We start from the raw sequence: 25,879 nt of genomic DNA on the forward strand, positions 1-25,879 counted from the left end.
GGTATGATTATTTTTTCTCCACAAAACATCCCTAATTAAATAAAGAAAACTAAAATATCAACCATTTCTCTCTTTTAATAACTGAATGATAATTTATAAAGAGCTTCATTGAATATATATTATTGACAAATTCAAAAAATAAATAAAAAATACGTTATGTTTAGAGGAAGTTGTCCAACCCTTATTAGTTTAAAAAATAGTGTCGTCGAAACATTTTACGACTAGTTTTCATCGTACACTCATTTTTTTTTTTGAGAGAATCGTACACTCATTTGTTAAAATTGATATTAGTTTTACTTATTTGAAAGTGAGTCTGACAGTTACAAAATTACGTAGCTTCCACGTAAATTTTAAATTAGTCTTTGTTGACCAACACCTTCAACGTGTCCAACGTTGGCAGTGATTTCACCCACACTGTCTTTCACACTCATCAACTTAAGGGAAGCTCTCACAGCGGTAGAGTGGCCCATCAAAGTGAGAGATCGAAAGAGACCAGAAAATAAGAATGAAATTATAGATATGTGATCTCCTAACAACATAGTCCCATCTATTTTGTGGAATAAAATCATTTTTGTTGGCACAGGAGTTATCCAAGTAATAATGGACTTGGAGAAAAGAAATCAAAGCTAAATGTACGGATGGCGGTATTACTAGTTACTGCAGTACAAAATAACTCAATGAACTACTATATTTCAAGCTACTTTTTATTAACAAAATAATGGTTACAAAATATGAATAAATATCAACTACCTAGGAATATGAGGGAAGAGACTGTACATGATTGATCTTAATATACTGCAGCGATCAAGACATGGTTGTATTTCAACTTCTTATCAACCATTTTGGTTGTTGCTGCTGATTCACTATTTCAGTTTGTTTGCCCTAATAAGTCTATGGATCAAAAATTGAAGCTTGGAGAATATAGTAAATGGTAAACCCGAAATGAAAGAAAATACAGATACAATCACTGGCAAACCTTATTTACGCTCACAGGCAGCCAGTATATTCAAGACTCCCCAATATCTCAAATAGTAACGATATGAGAGTCTGCAGCAACACTACTTGCCGGAGAATCATTGCTTGATCGAACGGAGTTGCCAATTACCCTCACCATCAATCAGCCGTAATTCCATGGAATGATATGGTATTAAAGCAGGACGCTGAGGACAAGAGACAAGACAATTAATTAGTTTGACACTTAGACCGGATTTGGAATTGGGAAGCTATTATTTATGTATAAGTTTAGAAATGTCAATAACTGACTCAGCTAGAACTATATAAAAATCACATAGCTATGTGCAGAGAAGGAACGTGCATCTATGATCATATAAGTAATCCCATACCATACGAGAGTAAGTGCAAAATACTAGCTGTATTTATTGTAGTGAGAAACAATTAAAACTAACTATTGATCTGCTGCTCATAATACTCTAAATTTGGCTTGACAAAATTTAAAATTTATCATTTTTTTTTAGTAAAGACTTACTTGTGAGGAAGTAATAAATGTGATTTCCATTTTCTTCGCTAACCCATATAGGTGTTCTTCCACATCAACACTTGTTGCACTGCCAACATTTTTTTCAGGAAGAGAGCAAATCATGGTTAGCAACAAATAAGAACAAAGCAATTCTACAAGAGAAAAAAGGCAGAGGTAAATCATACATACTTGGTACACTCGTCCAGGATACCAAACTTAGGCTTATGGAAGAACAAGCGTGCCTTACAGAAGATAAGGTAAGTGTTAAAATCCAAACAAGATATATTATAATGTCTTCTGATTAAGAGCCAAGCACAAGACTGAGACCTAAGACTTGTACTAAAATATTATTGAAGAAACTTAACTAAATCATTCTAAAATTACAAATTTACAATAAAATCAATTTACATACCATGCCTAATCTCTGCTGTTCTCCAAGAGAGAGAGTGTCTTCCCAATTTAGATTTGCATCCCACCCGCTTGTGTCCCTTTCTAGAAGATAATTCAACCGAACATTCTCTAGGATAACTTCCAAGTGCTTGTCCAACAACTTTACAGTGTCGGGATGCTTTTCACCTGAATTAACAAGATCACAACGATCAGAACTAAAATGGAAAAGGAAAAATAAACTAAATGCAACTTTGAAATGATTACAAGAGAATAAAAGGAAACTGAACAGTAATTTTGCGCAACTAAACTTAAATGAAAGAAAATCTTCAACGCTGTCAATATAAATAACATATAATCAATTTCATGCATTATCATGAGTCACAACTGCAGGGAAAAACTCGGAAGAGAACCTATTCTCAGGTGGTGGGGATTAATCAAAATCAAAGAAGGCAGCGTCATTTTAAATTAAAGTCAAATGAAACACGGGTGCTTATGTATAGTTAGGAAACACCATTTTACATTTGACAAGGGCATTTTAAATTAAAGTCAAATGAACCACGTGTGCTTATGTATAGTTAGCAAACACCATTTTACATTTGACAAGGGCATTTCTGAAGCTAGTGATATTTTTTGTACTATGGATACCTTTTCCATACATCTTCAATGCTCGCAACACGGCTTCCTCGCGGGATAGAGGGTATATAATTTGGTCCCTTAGTGTTCCCAGGCATGTATACGGCCGTTGAGGAACATAGAAGATGCTACAACCTGATCCAACATCTTGATCCAAATCTTCAGATGGTCTAGAGAATCTTCCACTTGCAATTGGCCAAAGTCCTCGAAGAACTCTGAAAATGGAACTTTTTCCGCTTCCATTTGGACCTTTTAAAATAAGATATGCAAGATTTAAATTCTAATCAGAATGCAATTCCCTCTACCAGAAGGGAAAATATACTAAAATAGCAACTATACCAACCAGTAACAAGCAGGCTTCTCCCAAGCTCAACATCACATGTCAACTCCCTGGCCAACATCTTCTGAGAAGGGGTAACAATATTGACCTTAGAAAAAGATATAACATCTTTAGAATGATAATCAGTTGCTGAAGATATAGGACCACCATTGATGAATTCCCCTGTACATAAAAGATATCATTAGCACATGATGATTATTATATATAATTGCTGCTATATAAACATGTTAAATGGCATGCTTGCATAGAAAACAAAGCAACAGTTATGACGAACCAGAATGGGCTGCATCCAGCAGCTCTTCGAGCTCAAATATCCGATTAACACCACCAGAAAGCTCTACAAGCTTCCTATTCAATTCAAGAATGTCACCAAAAGCTAAAAAGCTTTGAGAAACGACAGATGCTAAGAACCTCAATGCATGTGCCAGCTCACCTGTAATATAGTGCTGTATATATTAGTGGGGGACGACAGAGAAATAAAGAGAGTAACTGAGAACAGTCCAACAATCCTACCCAGGGTACTTATAACTGCACGGTCTCCTTTGTGTTCCATAGCATACAACAAGCTCAGCAACCATGTCACATTATGAGGTAGTTGCTTTGTGATGAAATCGTCTAGTATACCAAACAGACACTTCTTTTTCAGAAGGTACTGGGAGTGTATGAGAAGGTCGCTGAATCTTGATTCAACCATCTGCACAATATTAAGAAAGTAAAATTACAATCTGCATTGATAAAAATGAATAAACTGCAAGCTGAAGAAAAATCAATAAGCCATACATTTCCTTTTGAACCTTCAACCAAATTACATGCCCCCTATTAGAGCCTAAGATCAATAAAATTTTATAAACTAAAACTCATGGACAAATTTACATTTAGGGTTTGTTTATCCAAAAAAAGTGGTAAATGAGAAAGTGAGAATTTATGAAACAGACTGAAATTTACTCCTTATTGCTTGTTAAAAGGGTCATGTAATGGTGTGTCAGATATTTCAGGGGTGGAGTGTAAATGAATTTCACTTCATTCCATTGCCAACTGTCCCATGGGGAGAAAGTGTAAATAACTTCCAATCTTAATTTAACACACCTCAAATAAGCACATCCTAAAAAAAAAAAAATGCATTAAATATCGTAGAGTTGGGATGCTCACAGCTTTTTCTCGAGCACCACCTCCAAAGAAAGCAACGGACTCAGCATGAGTACAGAGTCTCTCATGCATGAACCTAGCATAAGTGTAAGATTAAAAAAGGTCAGCATCATTTTCACAACACTAGTGTGCCATAATTGAGGCAACTCAAACAACTATTGGTTTACCTAAAGATTCCTTCAAGTTGTTGTTCTTGGCTTATCAAATCACCAAAATCAGGAGTAACAGTTCTTAAAAACCCAAGGCCAAGTAACATGTAAGCATAGAGTATGGCAACTCCCCTTTGACCAGTTAACAGCTTCATTCTCCATGTGAACCTTGAGAAGCAAAGACATAGGGAAAAAAAAGCATCAGATATGTTGATTCAAGTGCTAGTAAAATACATATGACTATACTAGAAATATGATAATTCAAAATGATGAATGAGTCACTCACCACAAAATATCTACGGATGGCTTTACCAGTCCGGTTACCAGTCCAGACAAGTCTGTTGTTAACTTCTCCAAATCTTGAGTTATCCTCTGATCTGCATCAACACTTTTGCTTGCCATGTGGAAGACCTACCAAGATATGCATGTAACAAAAATTTGAAACCAAATCCCAAACTTCCTCCAGGAGAGCTTCAATGCCAAAATGAAATACTAATACTAATGTTCATAACATAATGACAAAGAACAAGTCAAAATTCCTATCCCTAAAATTTAAACATAAGCGATGACATTCTATACTGTTGCTTAGGGACCATTGGGTATGTGCCATCCTTTAAGATTCATGTGAATGAACCTTCGGGAGATTTCAACTCCTGTATTTAAAAGATCCAATATAATTAATTCCTGCCTTATTTTTCCACATTTTGTGGGAATATGAATCCAGCGTAAAAATAATATTTCACTATCGGCCTACCAAGCTATCTCGCCAATACTCTTGCACTCACTATTTTCCTCTAAAAGAGTCCCTTTTGAGAAAACAATTGTACCATGTATTCTCTGGTAATTCGTACATACCTTTTTAAAAATCATCCACCTCTCTCAAGATTACCTAATTGTGGTCTCTGTTAGAATAATTAATCAAGTACTTAGTGGAGATATTGAAAAGATTGTGACTATTTAGTTTTAACTCCACTAGTCATTGTATTGATTGTGTTGATTAATCTTCCTTATTAATTAGGGGTTAACTAGGAGACTCCTACTACCTATATAAATGTACATTCTCACCACATAATATGATATAATAAACATATTTTCAGTTCTAATATGGTATCTAGAGCTTCTTGATCCAGAGCCATGTCTTCTGCTACGCCTTCTCCTACTCCCTCTGATGCGCAACGCGTAACTGCTGCAGCATCCAAAACCTTCAAACATGTAGTTTCTGTTAAGCTTGATGATACAAACTACCTTCAATGGAAGCAACAAGTCGAAGGTGTTCTTCGCGGAACGAAGATGGTGAAATTTGTGATTTCACCTGAGATTCCACCGGTTTATCTCACAGATGCAGCACGCGAAGCAGGAACGGAGAATCCTGCTTACACTGAATGGGAAGAACAAGATTCATTGCTCTGCACCTGGATTCTTTCAACGATTTCGCCTTCGCTGCTTTCGCGATTCGTTCTCCTTCGCCACTCGTGGCAGGTTTGGGATGAGATTCATAGTTACTGCTTCACGCAGATGAAGACGCGTTCGCGTCAACTTCGATCTGAGCTTAGATCCATTACGAAAGGTTCACACACTATCGCTGAATTCATTGCTCGAATTCGCGCAATTTCAGAGTATCTTGCTTCAACTGGAGATCCAGTCTCTCACAGGGACCTAATTGAAGTTGTTCTTGAAGCACTTCCTGAAGAGTTTGACCCTATTGTTGCTAGTGTGAATGCGAAATCTGAAGTTGTTTCTTTAGACGAACTTGAATCTCAGCTTCTCACACAAGAATCCAGAAATGAGAAGTTCAAAACTAAAGTTTTGGCCCCCCAAGGCCAAAAAAAAAAAAAAAATGACACGTGGCACCTCATTTAGGGTGCCACGTCAGCGTTGGGGGCCAAAACTGCCAAAGATTCAATACTTAGGGGGTTGTTTTGTATTTAAATTAGTTAGGGGGCTGTAACCGCAAGTTTTGGAAAGATAGGGGGCCAAAAGTGCAATTAAGTTGGAAATGGACAAGGTTTGGCTATTACCTCTGTTGGTTCCTTACAATTTACTTCTCCTTTACATCCTCAAACTACTTTAAAACTGAATAATCTCCTTCTTGTTCCCTCTATAACCAAAAATCTCGTTAGTGTGAGTCAGTTTGCTAAAGATAACAATGTTTACTTTGAGTTTCATCCTAATCACTGTTTTGTCAAATCTCAGGATTCTTCTAAGGTGCTTTTAAGAGGTATTCTAGGACAAGATGGTCTCTATCAGTTTGAGCACACCAACTCATTCAAGACCACTGCTCCTGTCTCTCAAAATTCTAGTGTCAACACTGTTTGCAATAAAGTTCCAGTTTGCAATAAAGTTCCAGCACAAACTGATAACTCTGCCTCTTTTCATTTAGGTCCCTCAGCTGGTTTCAATTTCAATAATTTTCAATGTAATAATGTTGAACATTTACCTAGTAGTTCAACATCTAGTTCTACTCAGTCTTTTCCTTCCATGTATGGTATCTGGCATAGCAGACTTGGACATCCTCATCATGAGGTGCTTCAAAGTATTATCAAACTTTGTAACATACAATTACCAAATAAAAGCTTGTCAGATTTTTGTACTGCTTGTTGTCTTGGTAAGGTTCATAGACTGCCATCATTTGCATCTCAAATGACATATACTAAACCTCTTGAACTAATTTTCTGTGATCTTTGGGGACCTGCACCTAGGGATGGCAATTGGACCCAAGCCCACTGGGTACCCGCAAAAAATACCCACGATGGGCGGGTAAATACCCGCATTATTGGGTATGGGCCTGGGCACGGGTAATTACCCACAAATTTGAACGGGTATGGGTGCGGGTACGGGCACTCTAGTACCCACCCCGCCCCATGCCCACACATTATATAGACCATGCGAATAATTTTATTTATATTAAAGTTAGTTAATTAATCCTAAGTCTTTGATATTTATTGTAATATGCACTTGTTTTTTATATTTTAGATGCTTTTTATTTTGCCAAATAATATGATGTGTAATATTTTATATGTTGATTTAGAAGATTTCATATCATATTTTAATTATGTTGTGATATTTTTTGTTATTTATTATCTTTTTGTTGTGAAAGTGCGGGTAATGGGTGCGGGTACGGGCACTTAGATACCCATAGGGTATGGGGACGGGCACCAAACTTGTTGCCCACGAGGGTATGAGCCTGGGTATGGGGATTTTTTTAAAACGCGGGTATGGGGATGGGCACTATGGTACCCTGCCCAGTGGGTACCCATTGCCATCCCTACCTGCACCAGTTGAATCCTCTTGTGGATATACCTATTTTCTTACTTGTGTGGATGCTTATTCTAGATACACATGGATATATCCTTTGAAACTGAAATCTCACACACTTTCTACATTTCAGAATTTTAAAACCATGATTGAATTGCACTTAAATCACAAAATTATTTCGGTCCAAACTGATGGAGGTGGTGAGTTTTTACCTTTCACAAAATATCTCAATAGCCTTGGCATCACTCACAAATTCACTTGTCCACACACTCACCATCAAAATGGCTCAGTTGAAAGGAAACATAGACATATTGTTGAAACTGGTCTCACTCTTTTATCTCATGCACAAATGCCATTAAAGTTTTGGGACCATGCCTTTTTAACTGCAACTTACCTTTATCAACAGGTTACCTACACCAGTTTTAGCAAATAAATCACCCTTTTTCTTACTTCACCTTCAATTTCCAGACTATAAATTCCTTAAAAGCTTTGGTTGTGCATGTTTTCCCTTTTTGAGACCCTATAACTCATAAGTTTGATTTTCATTCAAAGGAGTGTGTTTTCTTGGGATATTCCAACAGTCACAAAGGATATAAATGTTTAGATGCTTCAGGTAGAATTTTTATATCCAAAGATGTTGTGTTCAATGAGGTAAAATTCCCTTATCTTGACTTGTTTCCATCTCAGAAAGTGTGTTCTGTTTTACCAGATGGTCCCACTTTATCCACTTTTCTTCCCACTCCTGTGTCAACAACCTTTACTGTTAACTCACCTACTCCTCAAACTTCTCATTCTGAGTCTGTTCCTACTACTCCCATATCAAACAACCCCCAGACTCCATCTATTAGTTCTCACCACTCTGAGTCCTCACACAGAAATAATGTTGTCCTAAATCCCACACCCATCACCATTCTATCTCCCTCTCCATCTCAAAATTCCTCACCTGAGTCATCTGCTAGTGTTACTAGCTCTCAGTCTACAAATTCTGAGTCTCCTCCTCCTGTTCCTCACAGAATTCATCCTCAAAACTGTCACTCAATGAGAACCAGAAATAAACATAGAATTGTGCAGCCTAGAATTAACCCTACACTCCTTTTGACTCATGTTGAGCCCACTACTTACAAAACTGCTCTTCAGGATCCTAAGTGGCATTTAGCAATGCAAGAAGAATATAATGCTTTACTTCATAATCAGACATGGTCTCTAGTACCTCTTCCTGCAAACAGATTGGCCATTGGATGTAAATGGGTATTCAGGGTAAAAAAAAAATCCAGATGGCACTGTAAACAAGTACAAGGCACGTTTAGTGGCTAAGGGTTTTCATCAACAAGCAGGTTTTGACTACAATGAGACATTTTCCCCTGTAGTCAAACCTGTTACAGTGAGGACAGTTCTGACACTTGCAGTTACTTATAACTGGACTCTTTAGCAGTTGGATGTGAACAACGCCTTCCTAAATAGGATGCTAACTGAAGAAGTTTACATGGTGCAGCCTCCTGGCTTTGAATCTTCTGACAAGAGCCTTGTATGCAAACTACACAAGGCTCTCTATGGGTTAAAACAGGCTCCAAGAGCATGGTTTGAGAGATTGAAATCATCTTTACTTAGCTTTGGGTTCAAGTCAAGCAGGTGTGATCCTTCTTTGTTTACTCTGCACACTCAAACTCACTGCATTTTTATATTGGTTTATGTTGATGATATTATCATCACTGGAAACTCAAAACTGGCTATTAAGAATCTAGTTTATCAGCTCAATTATGAGTTCTCCCTTAAAGATTTGGGCATACTAGATTATTTTCTTGGCATAGAGGTGCATCACTCACCATCTGGCTCTTTGCTTCTCTCTCAAACCAAATATATCAAGGACCTTCTTCAAAAAGCTAACATGATTCATGCTAATAGCATGCCCTCACCGATGGCATCTAGCACAAAACTGTCTAAATTTGGTTCAAGTATAGTCTCAGATCCTACATTTTTCAGGTCAGTTGTTGGTGCATTGCAGTATGCAACCATAACAAGACCTGAAATATCCTACTCTGTAAACAAAGTTTGCCAGTTCTTATCAAATCCCCTTGAAGATCACTGGAAGGCAGTCAAGAGGATACTTAGATATCTGCAGGGTACTTTACACCATATGGGTTAATGCTTACACCTGCCAGCTCTACTGAACCTATAGCAATCAATGGCTTTTGTGATGCTGATTGGGCTTCAGATCCTGATGACAGAAGAAGCACATCTGGAGCCTGCATATTTTTGGGCCCCAATCTAGTTTCCTGGTGGGCAAGGAAACAGACCCTTGTAGCTAGATCTAGTGCAGAGGCTGAATATAGAAGCCTTGCACAAGCTTCTGCGGAGATTATTTGGATCCAGTCTCTTCTCAAGGAATTGCAAATTAAGAGTAAAATTCCTCATATCTATTGTGACAATCTCAGTGCAGTTTCTCTTGCTCACAACCCAGTCCTGCACTCAAGAACCAAGCACATGGAATTGGATATTTTCTTTGTGAGAGAAAAGGTTATAAGGAAGGAACTGAATGTCTCGCATGTGCCTGCTCAAGACCAGTGGGCAGATGTCTTGACTAAGCCTCTGTCCACTGCCAGATTCCTTTATCTTAGAGACAAACTGAGGGTTTGTGACACCCTCGGTTTGAAGGGGGGCTGTTAGAATAATTAATCAAGTACTTAGTGGAGATATTGAAAAGATTGTGACTATTTAGTTTTAACTCCACTAGTCATTGTATTGATTGTGTTGATTAATCTTCCTTATTAATTAGGGGTTAACTAGGAGACTCCTACTACCTATATAAATGTACATTCTCACCACATAATATGATATAATAAACATATTTTCAGTTCTAATAGTCTCTAGTTCCTTATTTAGAGAGAAAATTTTGTATTTTACTCTATTTTGAATTATTATTAAATAAACATTTTTCAATGTGTGTATATAGGATGAGGACAGAATTGTAAAAATACAATTTTACATTTTCCCTTGAGGGTAGTTTTGGAGAGTAACAAATTCCTCAGCAAATCAACTGTTAACCAGAAACAACAAATTTATTTATGAACACTAAGGTATATTCCCATGACAAAACAGACAAACAACATGCTTTCCAGTTTCCAGCTATCGTTATTTACATGGCTCGGGATGTAAATTTCAGACTCTGCATACCCATTGTGGTCAAGGTAAACTGAAGAGTTCAAGGAACCAAGAATAAAACTGAGTTGAATTTGAAAGGGAAAAAGTGTAAAGCAATCATAACAACATATTACATAATAAACTGATCTACAAAATTATTCCAACAAAAAGTCTCACATTAAATGGTACAAATGATACTTAACTGAGTTATCAAATAACAACAAATCCTGACCAACACAATATGCTTGTAATGCTCAAAAAAATGGAGGAAGGAACAAAACTAATGAATAGTTCATATTCAATTACCTTGTAGAATACATTGCTTCTCAAATAGTTCTTGAGTAGATGTTGTGTCAAACGAATCCGCCACCCAAGGGCCAGCCTTGCGGTCAAATGTCTGAGGAGAAACATATAATTCACTCAAATTTGCAATATATAAACTCCCCCACCCTATTTCAACACTAAAACTATCTACTCAACTTCCTCCCTTTTCCCTTTATATACATCAGAAAATTTTCCAGAAACTGGTATGGACTACTTTAGGTAATCAAAAGTTTCATCGGCAACCTTGTGTAAAATTAGCATTACCAATTATTGGTTAGAGATAAAAGAAACGCATATTCCAGATGAATTTGTACCCAATTACCTTATAGAAGGTGCAATGAAAGAAGAGGCAGCACTTTGAAGTACACTTATACCAATTAACCGAATAAAGGCAGCTTTATCCTGCTCCAAAACAAACTTCACAGTGGTACCTAAAAACATAAATTTTAACATTACATGCATGGATTCTCATAATCATGAGTAGCCAAAGATGAGAAAATACCATTTAGAGATGCAATACGATCGGAGACCCATGTTCTTGAAACAACAAGAAGAGCGACGGCAAGCAATTGTGCACCTTGTTTATCGAATACCGTGGGTACCTGAAATCAACAGTCCACATAAAATATATTGTAGTTGTAACTACAAACTAAATTGTTCATACATTACATACTTTATAAGAACGGGTGGATCATCTTAAGTCATCAATGGTTGCATTCATTTAATCCCAATAGCATTGTGTGATTGCAAATGCATTACTGAAGTTAAGCTCAAATATAGTATAAAATCTGGTTTACGTAGGTATACTGTAATTTGTTAGAAATATAATTGATGGGCATTCACGTAACATCGCTTAAGAACCAACGTGGATTGCCCCCATATTGAATTTAGTTCAAATTCCAACATAAATTAAGCGCAGGCTTATCCATTGCGTGCTTTAAGCCCAGAGGACTCAAGTAAAGGGTGGATTGTATTAAGTCGTTGTGACCCCTTCGCTGTTGATCAACTAAATGATGGAACAATATTCTTTGGGCAGACCTTCGAGAATGATATCAAGTAACTCCTATGGTGAGACCAGATCACCAACAGATAAGAGTGAATCAACAGATGGTTCAATCCAAAGTTAAGTGCATTGTTGACATGCCTTGGCTCTAGTTTGAGCACAAAAATGATTATGACTCTGCTCCTGGAGTTGAGTGATGATTAAACTTGTCAGAGAAGGTTGTAGCCAAGAGAGAAGTAATCAGTCTTGCTGCTCCCAGGTCAAGTAAGCACCCATGATTTCACCTAGATCTCGGTCGTCTTTGGTGAAAGAGCGAGAAGGACCCAACGGATTAACAGGGAAGTGATGGAGATGGTGAGCTTTAATCACTCGCTCAACTTTATTCCATACCATAATGGGAAAAATTGTTATCTGATTTCTTTAAGAGGGCACGAAAAATGAGTTCAGTATAGTTGGAACAAAAGCCAACGAAGCAGCAGTTTGGAACTCGCCAGCAGGACAAACTAGTTATGTGGCATGGGATTTGCCACTGATGGCTGAGGAGGATTTAATCCTTGTATACTGAATTGGGTGGAGATCAGATGCAAGATAACTTACAGATGTGGATTCGAGTTAACAGAACCCATTGATAGGGTTAACTGAACCAAAAGGTTATTATTACGACTTACAAATAGCAACTATTAATTGAAACATAACTTTTAACCAACTTAACTAATAGTGGGTATTATGTACAGTAGCTATACATGCAAATCTATAAAAGGCATCACCTAACAGCTTAAGTTTTTGTAGGAGTTGGTCTTCACACAATTTTTTTGATTAAGCCGAGTCAGATTTCTAAATCGTATCACTATGTTATTTATGGGAATATCATTTATTTTCAAAAATTATTTTTGGAGCCCCTGTTTCCTGTTCTGTATTTGGGTTTGAATTGATGTGGCTTATATTTCACGTGATTGCATTTTGATGTCCAAATCTTGTAATCTTACAAGATTTGGTTATATTGGGGAGGTCGAACCCATAGAAATAAGGAAGTGTTATGTAGCCTTAGTCAAAAGCAGCTTTTTACATTTTTCATAACTGTCTGCAAGTTTAACATTAAAAATTAAGCATGTTATGAGCAACACCATAGGGCTCCTGAAGAAAATAAGTGATGAATGTGCAAGTAAAAAAAGTGGGGTGCTAAACCCTAAGTTAAAGCTACAAGATGTTCAGTTTCACATTAATAAGCAAGTAAACAACAGACTCTAAATCAGAAGAAAAATGAATTACAATATAATTCTAATAATTTCCCAACCAATACCTGAAAACATAACTGGTTGTAAGTTAGTCAACCAACAACAACTCTGCTATTAATGGACAGTACATAAGAAGTCAAGAATTCTCGGTTCCAGGTATGAACTTGAGAATATTATATTGGTTAAGGACATGTATGTTATAATGCTTGGACTTATGATTACAACAGCAAAATATCAATACATAAAAATTTTATAAATAGAAAACCAAAAATGAATACAGAATTAAGAACCAATTTGCTACTGTGGGAGTATCCAACTATACAGTATATGCATACACACACACAACAGAGAGAGAAAAAAACTAAAAGCTTTGTAAGATCGTATATACGGAAGGTACTCACCAATACTTTGAACATGGCAGCTACTCTAAGTGGCAATATCCTTGTATTACCATGAAGTTGGGGAACAGTAGATGGCAAATTAGTATGATTCGTAGATGGAGATGAATATATCACATCTGCAATATATGACTCTGCCTTTGAATTTGAGAATGCAGAGTCCTGGAGGAAAGGTATGAAAATCTTCAAAACCAAGGCAAACAAAGAACAATGAAGACATCACAATCAAAATCAGAAAATCTAAGCACCTTTTTACTCATGGCAAATGCTCGTTGAACTGCTTTTGCATCAGTCTGTCGTTTTGTTTCTGATGCCTTCATTGTATCAATCCCCATTTCAGTAGAAGAGTCCTCCCTGGAGTTTATATCTTAATCTCATCAACAGTAACATAACTATAAATTTTTTTTTTTATCAAAAACATAACTATAGAGTGGAACAATGATAAATAGCATAGATAAGTTCAAACCTTCTATAATGAACACTCCATCCTCCTTCACCATCTAAGGATAAAACCACATCATGGAATGCAACCAATGCTGGACGATGTGATATTGTAATGCATGATGTTCCCATGGCCCGAACTTTAGCACAAAACCGTTCTTCCATGTCAGTAGTGACAGCACTTGTGCACTCATCAAGAATGGCAAATTTAGGTTTGTGGTAGAAAAGTCTAGCCATGCCCAATCTCTGTTGCTCACCCAACGAAAGTTCATCGCCCCAATTTACCTCTTTTTCAGGCAGGTAACGGTCCAACAGGTATTCAAGGTCAACCTTGAACACATACACATGCAATTTTAGTGAATGATAACAATACAAAAATAAAATTATCAATAAACTGCTTCATATGTAGGTGGCATTGAGAAAGACATGGGGTTAGCGGTGAACTTTACATTTTTCAATAGCTCCACCATCCCATGATCTGTGAGTGGTTCAACCTCTTGATTGGAAGTAAGAGGATAAATCAACTGATCGCGAAGTGTTCCCACGGCAGTGTATGGTCTTTGAGGCACATAGAAAATCTCCTTATTAAGATCAGAGCCAATGCCAGGTTTCACAATATGTCCAGATATTAACGGCCAAAGACCGCCTAAAACCCGAAATAGCGAGCTCTTACCACTACCATTCGGACCTTCAGCCAAATAATCATCAATAAAATGTTAATCGTCCAGAAAAAATATTTTAAAAAACCAACCATTACAAATAATATTTATAAGAGACTTCTGCAACAGAAGAAATGCATAAATAACATCAATTATCAAGGCTGACTCAACCACGCAAAAAAATAAATAAATAAAAATTAGAAAGAAATGCCATCAAGAAGAAAGTTTGGAAGGCTACCTGTAATCAAAAGATTAGATCCTTGCTCAACCCTGAGAGACAGATCATCCACCAAGACATTACCAGTGGGGGTCACGACCTGAATTTGGGAGCAACATCGCTGTTAATAAACATTAAAAACGCAACATGAAGTCATGGTTGATAGATGGTTGGACGAATTTCACTTGCCTTGACGTTAGAAAATTCAATGTAGTTAGCTTCGCTTATGCAATTTCTACTTCCTTCTCTTTGCAGAGATGATTTCTCATCCACCAAGCTTAGCTCCCTTGATACCGCCATTAACTCATAAATGCGATCAGCATACCCACTGTAATACATACATAAAGGTCAGAAATTTTAGGCAGACAGTATGAATCCTATGAAGGAATTGCATATAAGCCACAATTAGTGAGTGATGACCAATAAAAGCGCCTCTAACATCAAATTATAAAAAACAAGAAAAGAAAGACCGGATATACCTAAGACGATTGAGCCGTCTTGCACCAATAGAAAGAGTTCCTAGAGACTGAAATAAGGAAATTATGACACTGGTGTGATATCTTAAATTGCTCAACATTTCTGCACGCCCTAAAGTTGAACTGTCGGGCCTTAGATTACCCGAAAAGAAAGGTTCAATAATCAAAATAACAGCAACAGTTGCACCAAGGTATTTCAACAAGAAGTCCTGAATCATGCCAAACCACCAATGGTCATGCAGCACTCTTCTCATGTGCCTAACCAAGGTCTTAAATTTCTGTTGAATATGAGCTTCTTCTCTCCTTTCTCCACCGTAAAATGCTATACTTTCTGAGTGAGTCCTTAATCGTGAATGAAGCTGTCGATAGTCTCCTTCCAGTTGCTGTTCTGTGGACATAAGTTTCCCAAACGGAGGAGAGAAGTTCCTGATTGCAGCCCCAGCTCCCAGTACATAGGCCTGAAAAGGCCAAATCAGTACATTGAGAAGAAAATCAATGATTCTAACATCAACTCAATGTTGTAACAGCCTCTAGCAATCAGTAAAAAGTATGAGCAGAAGCTGATATTAGAAATCTATTTAACAATATAGTTCATTTACTGAGATACCAGTATCCAGAAGACATATTTCGGGCTAGCATACGAACACAGCCGCCAAGTATATAGAAGTCCATCAGTCACTGCTGCTAGATCATCTTGAACAATTTCACTCAACTCTGAACAGAACTTCGGCACATCACTAGCAATTCTTTGCTCTGGGTTTGTTATCCGACCGTCGACATGTGATATTTTGTAATATACCATGTTCTGAAAGCAAAATAAACAATAAATATACAGCCACAATAACAACTAAATAGAGGTCAATGAGTTGGATCCAAATATGGTTTTTGATAGAACACTATGGCGTCATTTGATCCATGTAGCCGACCCCACTTAGTGGGATAAGGCTTGGTTGTTGTTGTTGTTGTTGAGTATTATTGTAACTCATAAGAAATTACTCAGACAATTGAGACTATAACAAATATGAAAGCTGTCATTGCATAAACAGAATTTTAAGGCATCTACTGGATACTGGAAAATTATTCTGCTTTGAGAGGGTAGAATATCTGCTCAAGTAACTTCCCATTAAATTTAAAGCAATGAGATGTAGAAAAGCATCTAGAATGATCCTGGTCAGACCATCCCAAGATCCTAAAGTTATGCCAAATGATAATCATCCCAATGATTGTTTCCTTTTTTTAATTTTAATCATATTATTAAAATGTCCTCGTGAGCTTAGCTCAGTTGGTATGGACAATGCATAAAATATGCAAGGTCCGGGGTTCGAACCCCGGCCACCACCAAAAAATCATATTATTAATAATACTGAATTCTAGCAGACCAGAGATGACAATGGACTTATCATATAATATGAAAGGAAGAAGAAAAGAGTAAGGAAGGATAGAAGTTGATAACTTTTTTTTCAAATGGCAAATGAGTAACTAGTTGTTAGATGACAATGGACTTATCATATTATGTTAGATTAGTTTTTTCTCACAAGGCAGTAGGGAACTAGGAATACATAAATTAAACAATAGTTCAACGCAAATAATCTGAACAGATGTATGCAATTCAACAGCCCATACCTCAAAATAGTGGGAATGGATAAGTTTTGTCAATACTTTTCTGAAATGAAGACTCAAAGTTCCTGTTATGTACTTTGATGTAGAATGAATGGTTGACAAGAGGAAGCACAAAATAATATTTTCTGAAATTAACCGGAAAAATAATGGTGCACGCCGAAGAAAAGCAGCACGAAATAGGAAGCCTTGCACTTTAGCTAGCCTGTTGCTCAAAGCAGTCCGCAGCACCTGTAAAAACAGGAAAATTTAAATGTCATTGGTTTAAACATCTTTTTCTTTTTTCTTTTTTTCTTTTTCTTGTGTGTGTGGGGGAAGGCAACTATAATATTACCCACGACTGCATTATATAATTATGGTTCATCTTAAAAAAAAATTATAAAAAAAGTCAAGCACATAACAGCCTTACCACTGTGACAACTAAAGCTAGAAGATTCTTCACACCTAATTGGCCCATGTCGGATAGAAGAATTGCAGTAAGGACTTGAAGTGACTTCATGCCTCCTTTCTTTTGTTTATTTTTTGGTTTAGTAGAGTCGTTGATAACCTCCTCCTTTCTTACTTCTTTATCGTTGTTTTGCTCATTGCAATGGCCAGATAAATCATGTTTATTAACTCTAAACCTTGATTGCATATATGCAGCTGTTCCACCGGCAATTAAGATACCAGATGCAAGTAGTATAGCTTTCCTGTCAGTAACCACATGAAGAAAGCATCAACAATAATACAGTATGCATGCAGACAAGTTACTAACCTAATATCTTATTAATAACATGAGCAACCCAAATATGAAATGAGTAAAAAGATGCTACCATTAATACAATGAAACATGACTATAATCAACGCAGAGCAGAGGATAATACGATATTTCATGCAGAACCAACCCAGCAATAAGATGCATTGCCCTTAAAATGAAACAGAATTAATGAGAAGAAAATTCTAAGATCAAATATGAAATGTTATACTGATTCTTCAGGCTCGGCAAGATTTTTCTCTTTCCTGGACCCACGCCTTATTGCAACTAAGTTTACCCAAGTGTGATGAAAAGAGCATAATAGAGGGTGTTTTGTAACTTTGTTAGCATTTCTTTATTCATAATTTCTAGTTTCGAATAGTTTAAACAAAAGCATTAAAAAATCTTGAGATTGCAGCAGAAAGATTTTGAAATAGTAGAACCATTATGCTGCCATCCGATCTTTTCTTTTTGGATTGAACATTTATCAGCGTACAGTTCTGTAGCAATACCCGTTATCATGTTTTTTGACATTGTTTTTGTTGATATTTAAATAATACAGTATATTCTGTAAATATAGGAATAACATATTCTCTTATGTTCCAGCATATTCTACTGTAAATAACTACCCCAACTCTCTCTCTAATGTTGTCATTTCTAATCTTATCCCATCTAGTCTTACCACACATTTAGGCAAATGATAAGGAAAATTCGATGCTACACGAGATTAAGAATCACCAAAAGAAACATATACAGTTCAATACCTCCTTGAAGCCAGAAAACTCTGGCCATGCCGAGTGAGTTTCAACAGCTGAAGGGAAGGCATGGCTGAAGTGCAACCTCTCCCTTACTTTTCAAATAATAGAATAGTTGTAGTTGCTCCTCTTGCAGCCAGGAGCACGAAAAATCTAACATGAACATCCAAACCAAATGATAGATCAGTAGACAGAATTGCAGGAATTATAATTCTTTAAGCAAAGTAACATGCTTTAGGCACCCCCTGCTCCTCACATGAATAAGGGTTCCATTTTTGCGTTGAACTATGTGAATATAATAGTGATATACAAAACTCCAATAACTATTGATCATTATGCTCTAAGGGCAAGCAATATATCATGTCGTACACATACCCTGATTTCTAGATATTTTGCAATAACCGTATTGGTAGATAATCATACACAACAACCAAACAAATGAAGGTAGTTGATAAAAAAAAGTCATTAACTCAACTAATAACGTCCTCATTAATCATAAAGCAATCATCTAAATTTCTAGAACACTAAACCACCGACACGTTAATATTAATCATACAGTACGGAAACGAAAAAGATAGCTAACCTTCAAAATTCAATAGTGTCTTAAGTGTTAACCATGCTCCATCAAGTAAAAATCACCTTATACAATATAAAATCCAATCTCAGTATTCGGAGCAAACATTTGCACGCATAAAAAATTGTTGATTATTTTCAAAATCACTTTTCAGCAACGATCCAAATCACGAACCAGAATCTGCAACAAAATTTTCAACAATTCGATTAAAAAAAACCTCTATTATCAACAAATCGTATTAAAATTAGATACCTACGCTGCTGTGTTGGAGAATTGAATTGAGATGAACGCAAGGTGTTTGAAAAAATTCCGCAACGGATTGAATTGGGAAAGGAGAGGGTGATGCAAGCAAGATAACGAAAATGAGTTCTACTTTGAGTAAGACGGTTCTGTGATCGGGTCGGGTTATTTTGTTGGTAATAGCATTTATATCAATCGTGTGTGTAACGCTGACGAGTTTGGTTTGGAGTTGAGTGATACGGTACGATATGAGATAGATATCCACGCGAAGTGTTCAATGACAATGATTTTATCTAACTAACAACCACTTGGATAAAATAATAAAGTACAAAATAAACAACTTTCTAATGTGGAAACTTTTGAAGGTGGTCAAAATAAACTTTAATATATGACATTTAAGTAAAAATAACTAATTTAAAATATATAATAAGGAATTATATTGAATCCAAATAAAAACAAAACTAAACTGGAATTTGAGTTATTACATATACGTATATGAAAAATTTCAGAAAGTAATAACAATATATATTATTCTAAAATTGCATAATTTTTTATTAATAAAAAACGAATAATAAGGTAAAAATAAAAATAGAATAACATATATATATATATATATATATATATATATATATATATATACACAATGCAAAAGGAATTATATTAATAAAAATATTAAATGGATTCAATCAAAATAATGGTGATATTCAACAAAATAATGCTGATAAAGGAACAAATTAAAAAATTAATAACAACAATAATTATTCTTAAATGATATTCTAAAAAATCTATAATTTTTTATAAATAAAAAATATATGATAAGGTAGTAATAAAATTAGTAATTTTGATATCTATCCATATATTTATATTAGGGATGTTAATATACATTCACTTAAAACATAAAGGTGCAAATTTTCCTATTAAACCAAAAAACCACTAATATATTTTTTTTGTCAGTTAGTCTAATTGCTAGAATTTCATCTTTTAAAGATGATTAAGTAGGGAGTTTGTGTTATACCCTAATTTTGGACCTAAAAATACATGTTCAAATTCTCTTTCATCTTTGATATATGTCTATTACTCTTGAAGAATTGCCAATTTGCTATTATTCACACTGACATTTTACTCTGTTTTATCTCTCAACTTAGCTTTAAAAAATCTTTTCAACTGTGTATTTGTCCATGTTTTCTTGTATTTCAAGTCATCCAAAACGTCTTTCTTGCTTTTCAAGTCATTTGAATTTGTCTCTGATTAATTGCATCTTTCTCTGCATCTTATTTCAATATTGTTTGCAAAATTCATGGAAAAGGGTATTTTAGTCATTTCCTGTGTCCAAACTCATTTTGGTCCTTTAAAAATTGTTTGAGTCTTTTTCAATTGGTTTGAATAAGTCTTGCTTCAATCTCATGTCAAAATCCATTTCAAAAATCGCATTTAGAGTCATTTTGAGTCAGTTTAGCCCCTAGGGGCATTTTAGTCTTTTCATGTGTTAAAACTCTGTTTAATTTCTAAAAAAATTGTCTCTGAGTCTTTTCAATTTGTCTGAATAAGTTCTTGCTTTAGTTCTCTGTTAAAAAATCATTTTAAAAATTGCATCGGAGTCGTTTTGAGTCGTTTTAGTCCCCAGGGGCATTTTGGTCATTTCACACGAAATTTTGGCAGAGAGAGGTTACTTTAAAGTACCTCATTTAAGTAATTGGTTCGTTTTAGTCCGTTTTGTCATTTTTAATCGTTTCACTTTACGTTATTTTCCATATTACCAATTTTAATTCAATTTTATTTTTATTTTCATTTTAGTCCTAAAAATTGTTACTAATTGCATTTTAGCCCTTAAAGTTTTGTTATTTGCATTTTGGTCCTTTTAGTTTGTTATTTTTGCAGGTCAAAGTTGGTCAAATTTTGTTACAAGTCCAGTGCCACATGGCATCAGCAGATTGGTCCAGTCATCACCTATAAATCCCAGTCATCACTGTAACACCCGTTGTGATTATTTAATTATTTAAATAATTGTGATGTGTTTTATGTGCTTTTATGTGTGTTTTTGGATTAAGAATATTATAATTCGGTGTGAGGAGGGTTTTAATTAGACATTTTACCGTTAAGTGAGTAGCCCTTTTGTGAGTAGGCAGTATAATAAAGAAAAGATAGAAAGGAGAGATAGGAAAGAGGGACAGAGAACCGTGAAAGAAGGAAAGAAAATCACGTGAAAGAGAAAGAGAAGAACTTAGTTGAATTATCTTTCCATTCATTTTATTTTAAGTGGGACCACCAGAGGAAGCAAGCTCCTCATTTTTAGCATAATTTGTGGAGACATGTTCCTTAAATTGAGAAGCCAAGTCAATTTGTGTTTTTCATTGGTGTTTTATATACGTGAATGGTTTTTGGCAAAAGCACATAATATCTTTTGGTTTCTAAAACCAACTACTCATATATAGTAGCAAATTCTCCCATTTCAGTAGGTGTTACTTTGTTTCTAAAAACAAGCCATACTTTATCCATCTATCCTTTTAGCGGTACACGCATAACTCTCATTTTTATCCCAACTCTTTTTATTAAAACTGCAAGCTGTCGGTCCTATTTGAGTCCTTCCATTTATTTATGTAAACACTTCATCTTAGTAGAAGTCTTGGGTACTCTCTTCGGTGAAGAATAATTCTTGAAGTCTTGTTCCGACAATTGGGTAGAATTCTCTAAATACTGGGAAGGAAAGCACTTGAGGTAAGGGTGGGACTAACTCTCATTTTTATCAAGTTTTGATTCATGAAGTTCAATCAATTGGGGTAATTTTAGGATTTGGGGGTTAGGTCAAAATCATAAAAAAATGGTAGATCTAAGTGAATTTTAGTGTAATTTGATGTAGAGAGAGGTTAATTAGTCATAGAAAACATTTAGATAATGATTCCTGATGAATTATTGTGAAGCTGTTGTGAAAGTGGTTGTTGTTGTCATTGTCGTGGTTGTCGTCATTGTCGAGTTGAGTCGTTGTGTAGTCAGTGATGGGGGCTTTATGCCTGGCAGGTCCTTAGTGACCTTAGTGATGTTAGTGATGGGGGCTTTAGGCCTGACAGGTCCAAAAACTGACCTTTGTGATGGGTGGTACCACAAGCATGCTGAGTCGTCTGAGTTGTTGTTGTCGTTGTGTTGAGTCGTTGTTGTCGTGATGTGTAGTTGTCATAATATATTAAATAAATGATGACTGTTGAGATATTAATGACTATTGTGATGTTGTTGCTGTTGATGATGCAATTGATGTTATATAAAGTGAATATGTTATATATGTGGTTGATTAATCTTTATGAATTATTATTTGCTGTTAATGATTGTGAAATCTCACCCCTTCTGCGTATATGTTACCTCGACCGTGGGTAATGTGCAGGTAACGAAGATTAGTGCAGATTGTAAGAGTGGTCCGTTGTGTCGTCTAGGATGCTCTGATACGTAACGGGATGGGAATCGTCTGTTGTTTTGTTTCCTTGTTACGTATTAATTAATAAAATTGTTGAAGTATTTGGTGAAGACTATTATTAAAGATGTTAAGTTGTAGCCTTTGTGCTAAGTATTTTATGTGATGATGTAATATAATTTCCGCTGTATTTGATCCTTGAATTTTATAAGACAGGTTGATTTAGTAAATGATACTACTATTAATGTTGGAAATGATGTCTTGATGAGTGTGATGCTCCGTTTATGATGATTAATTCTGATATTTTTATGAAATTTTTAAGTTGGAAAAAACGGGGTGTTACAATCACAGTCAAAGGGTCAACACCAATCATTTTCACACTTCCCAAAAATTTCACAAAAAAATCAGAAAAGAGAGATAGAAAATTTCTTTCTCTCTCTTCTAACCAACTCTCTCTCCACCGTAACCAATTCTCTCAACCACCTCCAACCACCACTCAAACCACCTACAACCACCGCAACTAACTAAAAACCACCATTTTTTCCGTTCCGTTCATACAACAACGTTGTTTCTATCTCTGCGATTTCGTCAACAATTCAGACTCACACACCACAAATTCGAACCAATACGTAACTGCAACATCACAAAGATTCAAAGGACACAAACGAAGGAAACAACGTGAAGAAGAAAATTGGTCCAGATTCATAATCAAGCACCTAGCAGCAACAAGCGCGAGTCTAAACTCGACAAAATTTCCAGATCCAAACGCAAGATTCGAAATCCAACAACAACAGAAGCAGTAACGAGTTTCACCAAGGGATCGGAGTAGTACGTGTTCAGATCGAAGCTATCTGAAACAGATCGAAGCTAGTTGAAACAAAATCATTCTTTCTCCGTTCGTAACTGAGGTAACATCCGTTTTCACATCCGATCCATTCACTGTTGCTACGAACCTGAAACTAGTTTCCAAATCGATTTAAAAGAAAAAAGCAATTTGAAATATGTAAAAAATGGTTTCAGTTTTAAAATTGTTCCCGATCTAGGTTTTAAAAGGCGATTTGAAGCAAGAACTAGACTCAGATTCCTAAGGGAGCTCATGTTTGTTGATTGCTTCTGATATGAACTTGCTATGTTGTCTGTGTTATCATCATCTTGAATGGGATTTGAATGTGTTGCGCTTTGGTTTTGATTGCTGCTAAAGTCGTTTATTATGTGTTTGGTTACGTCGAATTTTGTTTTACGATTAAGAGGATAAGAAGAAGGGATATTGATTGAAAGATGGGAGGTTTAGTTGGAGTCTGTGTGGATATTGGTGTTGTTATGGTTTTAACGTGTTTGAAAACAAAGAAGAGAAAAGAGTCGAAGGAAGGTACCATGGTTGGGAGAAAGAGAAAGCAGCCGCTGCTGCTGAGTTTAGAAAATTAGGGTTGTGAGCTTCCTGTGTATTTTTTAGCTTATATACCCTTACCCAATCGTATGTGTACGCGCCTAGTGGACCTATGGTGCGCCTCCCTTGCCAGCCGTTAGATCTTTGATCTAACGGCTACTATTAATCCCTCCTTGAACCTTGTTGACCCGTTTTCGACTATAACCCCACCCATGACCCAGTAGGCTTTATCCAAGCCCGATCTGCATCTTACTAAGCCCAGTAATTTGTCTTCTGTCTGTTTACTGAATGTTGTTCACACCACCCAGTACTGCTGTCTGCACCCCCCTGCCATGCCAAAATTTTGTGAAAAATTCTAAATAATTCCTTGTGCGTTCTTGATCATTTTCTTGATATTTTTGTGATGATATTATGTTTTAAATTTTGATTAAAAAATGTGTGGCATTTTCTTGTTAATTGATTACTATTTTTAGTTAAAATTTGTGAAGTTTTATATGTTCTTGTGTCTAAAAATTCTTTAAAAATTCTAAAAATTTTCATACACATTTCTTGATAGTTTTGTGGTATTTTTGTGATGATTTTTGCATATTAAAACTTGGAAATAATAATGTGATGATTTTCTTGCTATTTTGTGATGTTTTGTATTAAAAAACTTGTGAAAATTTGCTTGATTCTAGTTCCAATTTCTTGATAAATGTTTGTGACCTATACCACATGATTTTGTGAAGTTTTAGCTACTGTTTGTATGTGTTTCTTGCTGCATGTGAATATGTGTAATTAGTTTCTTGTTTTACAAGTCATGTAAATGTGTGTATGTGAAAATAAAGTGCTAAGTGTACCTAAAAATACGTCATGATCCTTGACTTGAATATGCCCTATAATTCTCACACTCATAATACAATGAAGTCTTTGAAAATTGTTTATGATAGGAGAATTATAGGTCATGTACTTATTGAGAGGTTATTGTGAATTTTTACTACATTTTGACACACTATTCTTATCATCTTTACTATTCTTTGTTTAGTATTTCCTTGCCTATCTTTCTATCATTTTATGCCTTATTTTCACTAACCACTCTACTTCATGTTTCATTCATTCATAAGCATTCCTCATCTCACTTCATTTCTATAGCTTTAAAGACTTAGTATGTAAAACCTAGGGATCTTTGTATTTTACTTTTATGCAATTTTAATTTCTTGCAAGACCATAGAATGTATCTAGGCCAATGATGTAATATGGACTATGGACTCTAATAATGTACACCGACACAAGCACCGACACATGCACACACATCACATAGATGTTTTTAGATATATGGCTAGGATATGCATGTTTAGATGTATGTTTAGGGTTGAATGTTTAGATGAATGCCTAGGATTTACACTTAGAAAAATCATTTTCTAAAAACATGAACAACATGACTCAAATTTTTTTTTTCTAATAAACTTTGGGATCCAAATTCCCATTGATTTTCCTTTTATTTTCTTAAACAAAATTTTAATGAATTTTAATCATACTTGACTTCTTTTTCAAAGTAACTAATCAAACCCCACTTTTTTTTAAATCTCATGCCTTTAAGGCCTCTCAATCTCCATTCTTCAAAATTCCAATTTTTCAAACTTAAAATCAACCAACAAAAACAAAAACATTTTTGGAAGAGAACTACGGTGGATTTGATCCCTTAAACGGGTACGTAGGCAAGGAATCAAAATTCCTTCAATTCAAATAAAATAAAATTCAAAACACTTTCTTCTCCCTCCAATTCTTGACTTAGTAAACTTTAGGTGTAAATATCATTTTCCAAATAGCATTTAAAAATAAAGCGCGCGCGTAGAAAGTAAAGACGGTTCCTATAGGTTACTATAGTCGTTATGGGTGCCTAACACCTTCCC

General features: G+C 35.6%; 1 protein-coding gene and 2 long non-coding RNA genes across 6 annotated transcripts; 2 read left to right on the forward strand and 1 right to left on the reverse strand.

Annotated features, from left to right (window-relative positions):
• Nucleotides 1–674: 674 nt before the first annotated feature.
• ABCD1 (peroxisomal ABC transporter 1) lies at nucleotides 675–19,286 on the reverse strand. Of its 4 annotated transcripts, none has more exons than XM_085754843.1 (27): nucleotides 19,217–19,286; nucleotides 19,026–19,140; nucleotides 18,396–18,539; nucleotides 17,308–17,587; nucleotides 16,905–17,129; nucleotides 15,889–16,086; nucleotides 15,285–15,739; nucleotides 14,995–15,133; nucleotides 14,827–14,905; nucleotides 14,379–14,617; nucleotides 13,955–14,259; nucleotides 13,737–13,842; nucleotides 13,492–13,650; nucleotides 11,355–11,454; nucleotides 11,175–11,283; nucleotides 10,835–10,925; nucleotides 4,422–4,546; nucleotides 4,154–4,303; nucleotides 3,990–4,062; nucleotides 3,354–3,534; nucleotides 3,115–3,273; nucleotides 2,844–3,002; nucleotides 2,513–2,749; nucleotides 1,890–2,053; nucleotides 1,667–1,719; nucleotides 1,487–1,565; nucleotides 675–1,160 (listed from the first exon to the last, which is right to left on the reverse strand). In XM_085754843.1, the coding sequence occupies exons 3-27, from the start codon at nucleotides 18,455–18,457 to the stop codon at nucleotides 1,074–1,076; spliced, it is 4,014 nt and encodes a 1,337-aa protein (XP_085610969.1). In that variant the 5' UTR covers nucleotides 18,458–18,539; nucleotides 19,026–19,140; nucleotides 19,217–19,286; the 3' UTR covers nucleotides 675–1,073. The 4 variants fall into 4 exon arrangements, with proteins under 4 accessions (XP_085610969.1, XP_085610967.1, XP_085610970.1 ...); XM_085754841.1 differs by having other exon boundaries at nucleotides 18,970–19,140; XM_085754844.1 differs by having other exon boundaries at nucleotides 19,213–19,286.
• On the forward strand, nucleotides 16,001–17,200 carry LOC146941054 (uncharacterized). The gene is made up of 2 exons (XR_015032242.1): nucleotides 16,001–16,138; nucleotides 16,252–17,200. It is a non-coding gene; the product is annotated as an uncharacterized LOC146941054 (long non-coding RNA).
• A 2,307-nt stretch (nucleotides 19,287–21,593) lies between the features above and the next one.
• On the forward strand, nucleotides 21,594–22,854 carry LOC146941055 (uncharacterized). The gene is made up of 2 exons (XR_015032243.1): nucleotides 21,594–21,915; nucleotides 22,574–22,854. It is a non-coding gene; the product is annotated as an uncharacterized LOC146941055 (long non-coding RNA).
• Nucleotides 22,855–25,879: the final 3,025 nt, after the last annotated feature.

This window comes from Medicago sativa, chromosome 3 (assembly GCF_051527215.1).
Source record: "Medicago sativa cultivar Bolivia chromosome 3, Bolivia_mono, whole genome shotgun sequence".
Classification (NCBI taxonomy): domain Eukaryota; kingdom Viridiplantae; phylum Streptophyta; class Magnoliopsida; order Fabales; family Fabaceae; genus Medicago; species Medicago sativa.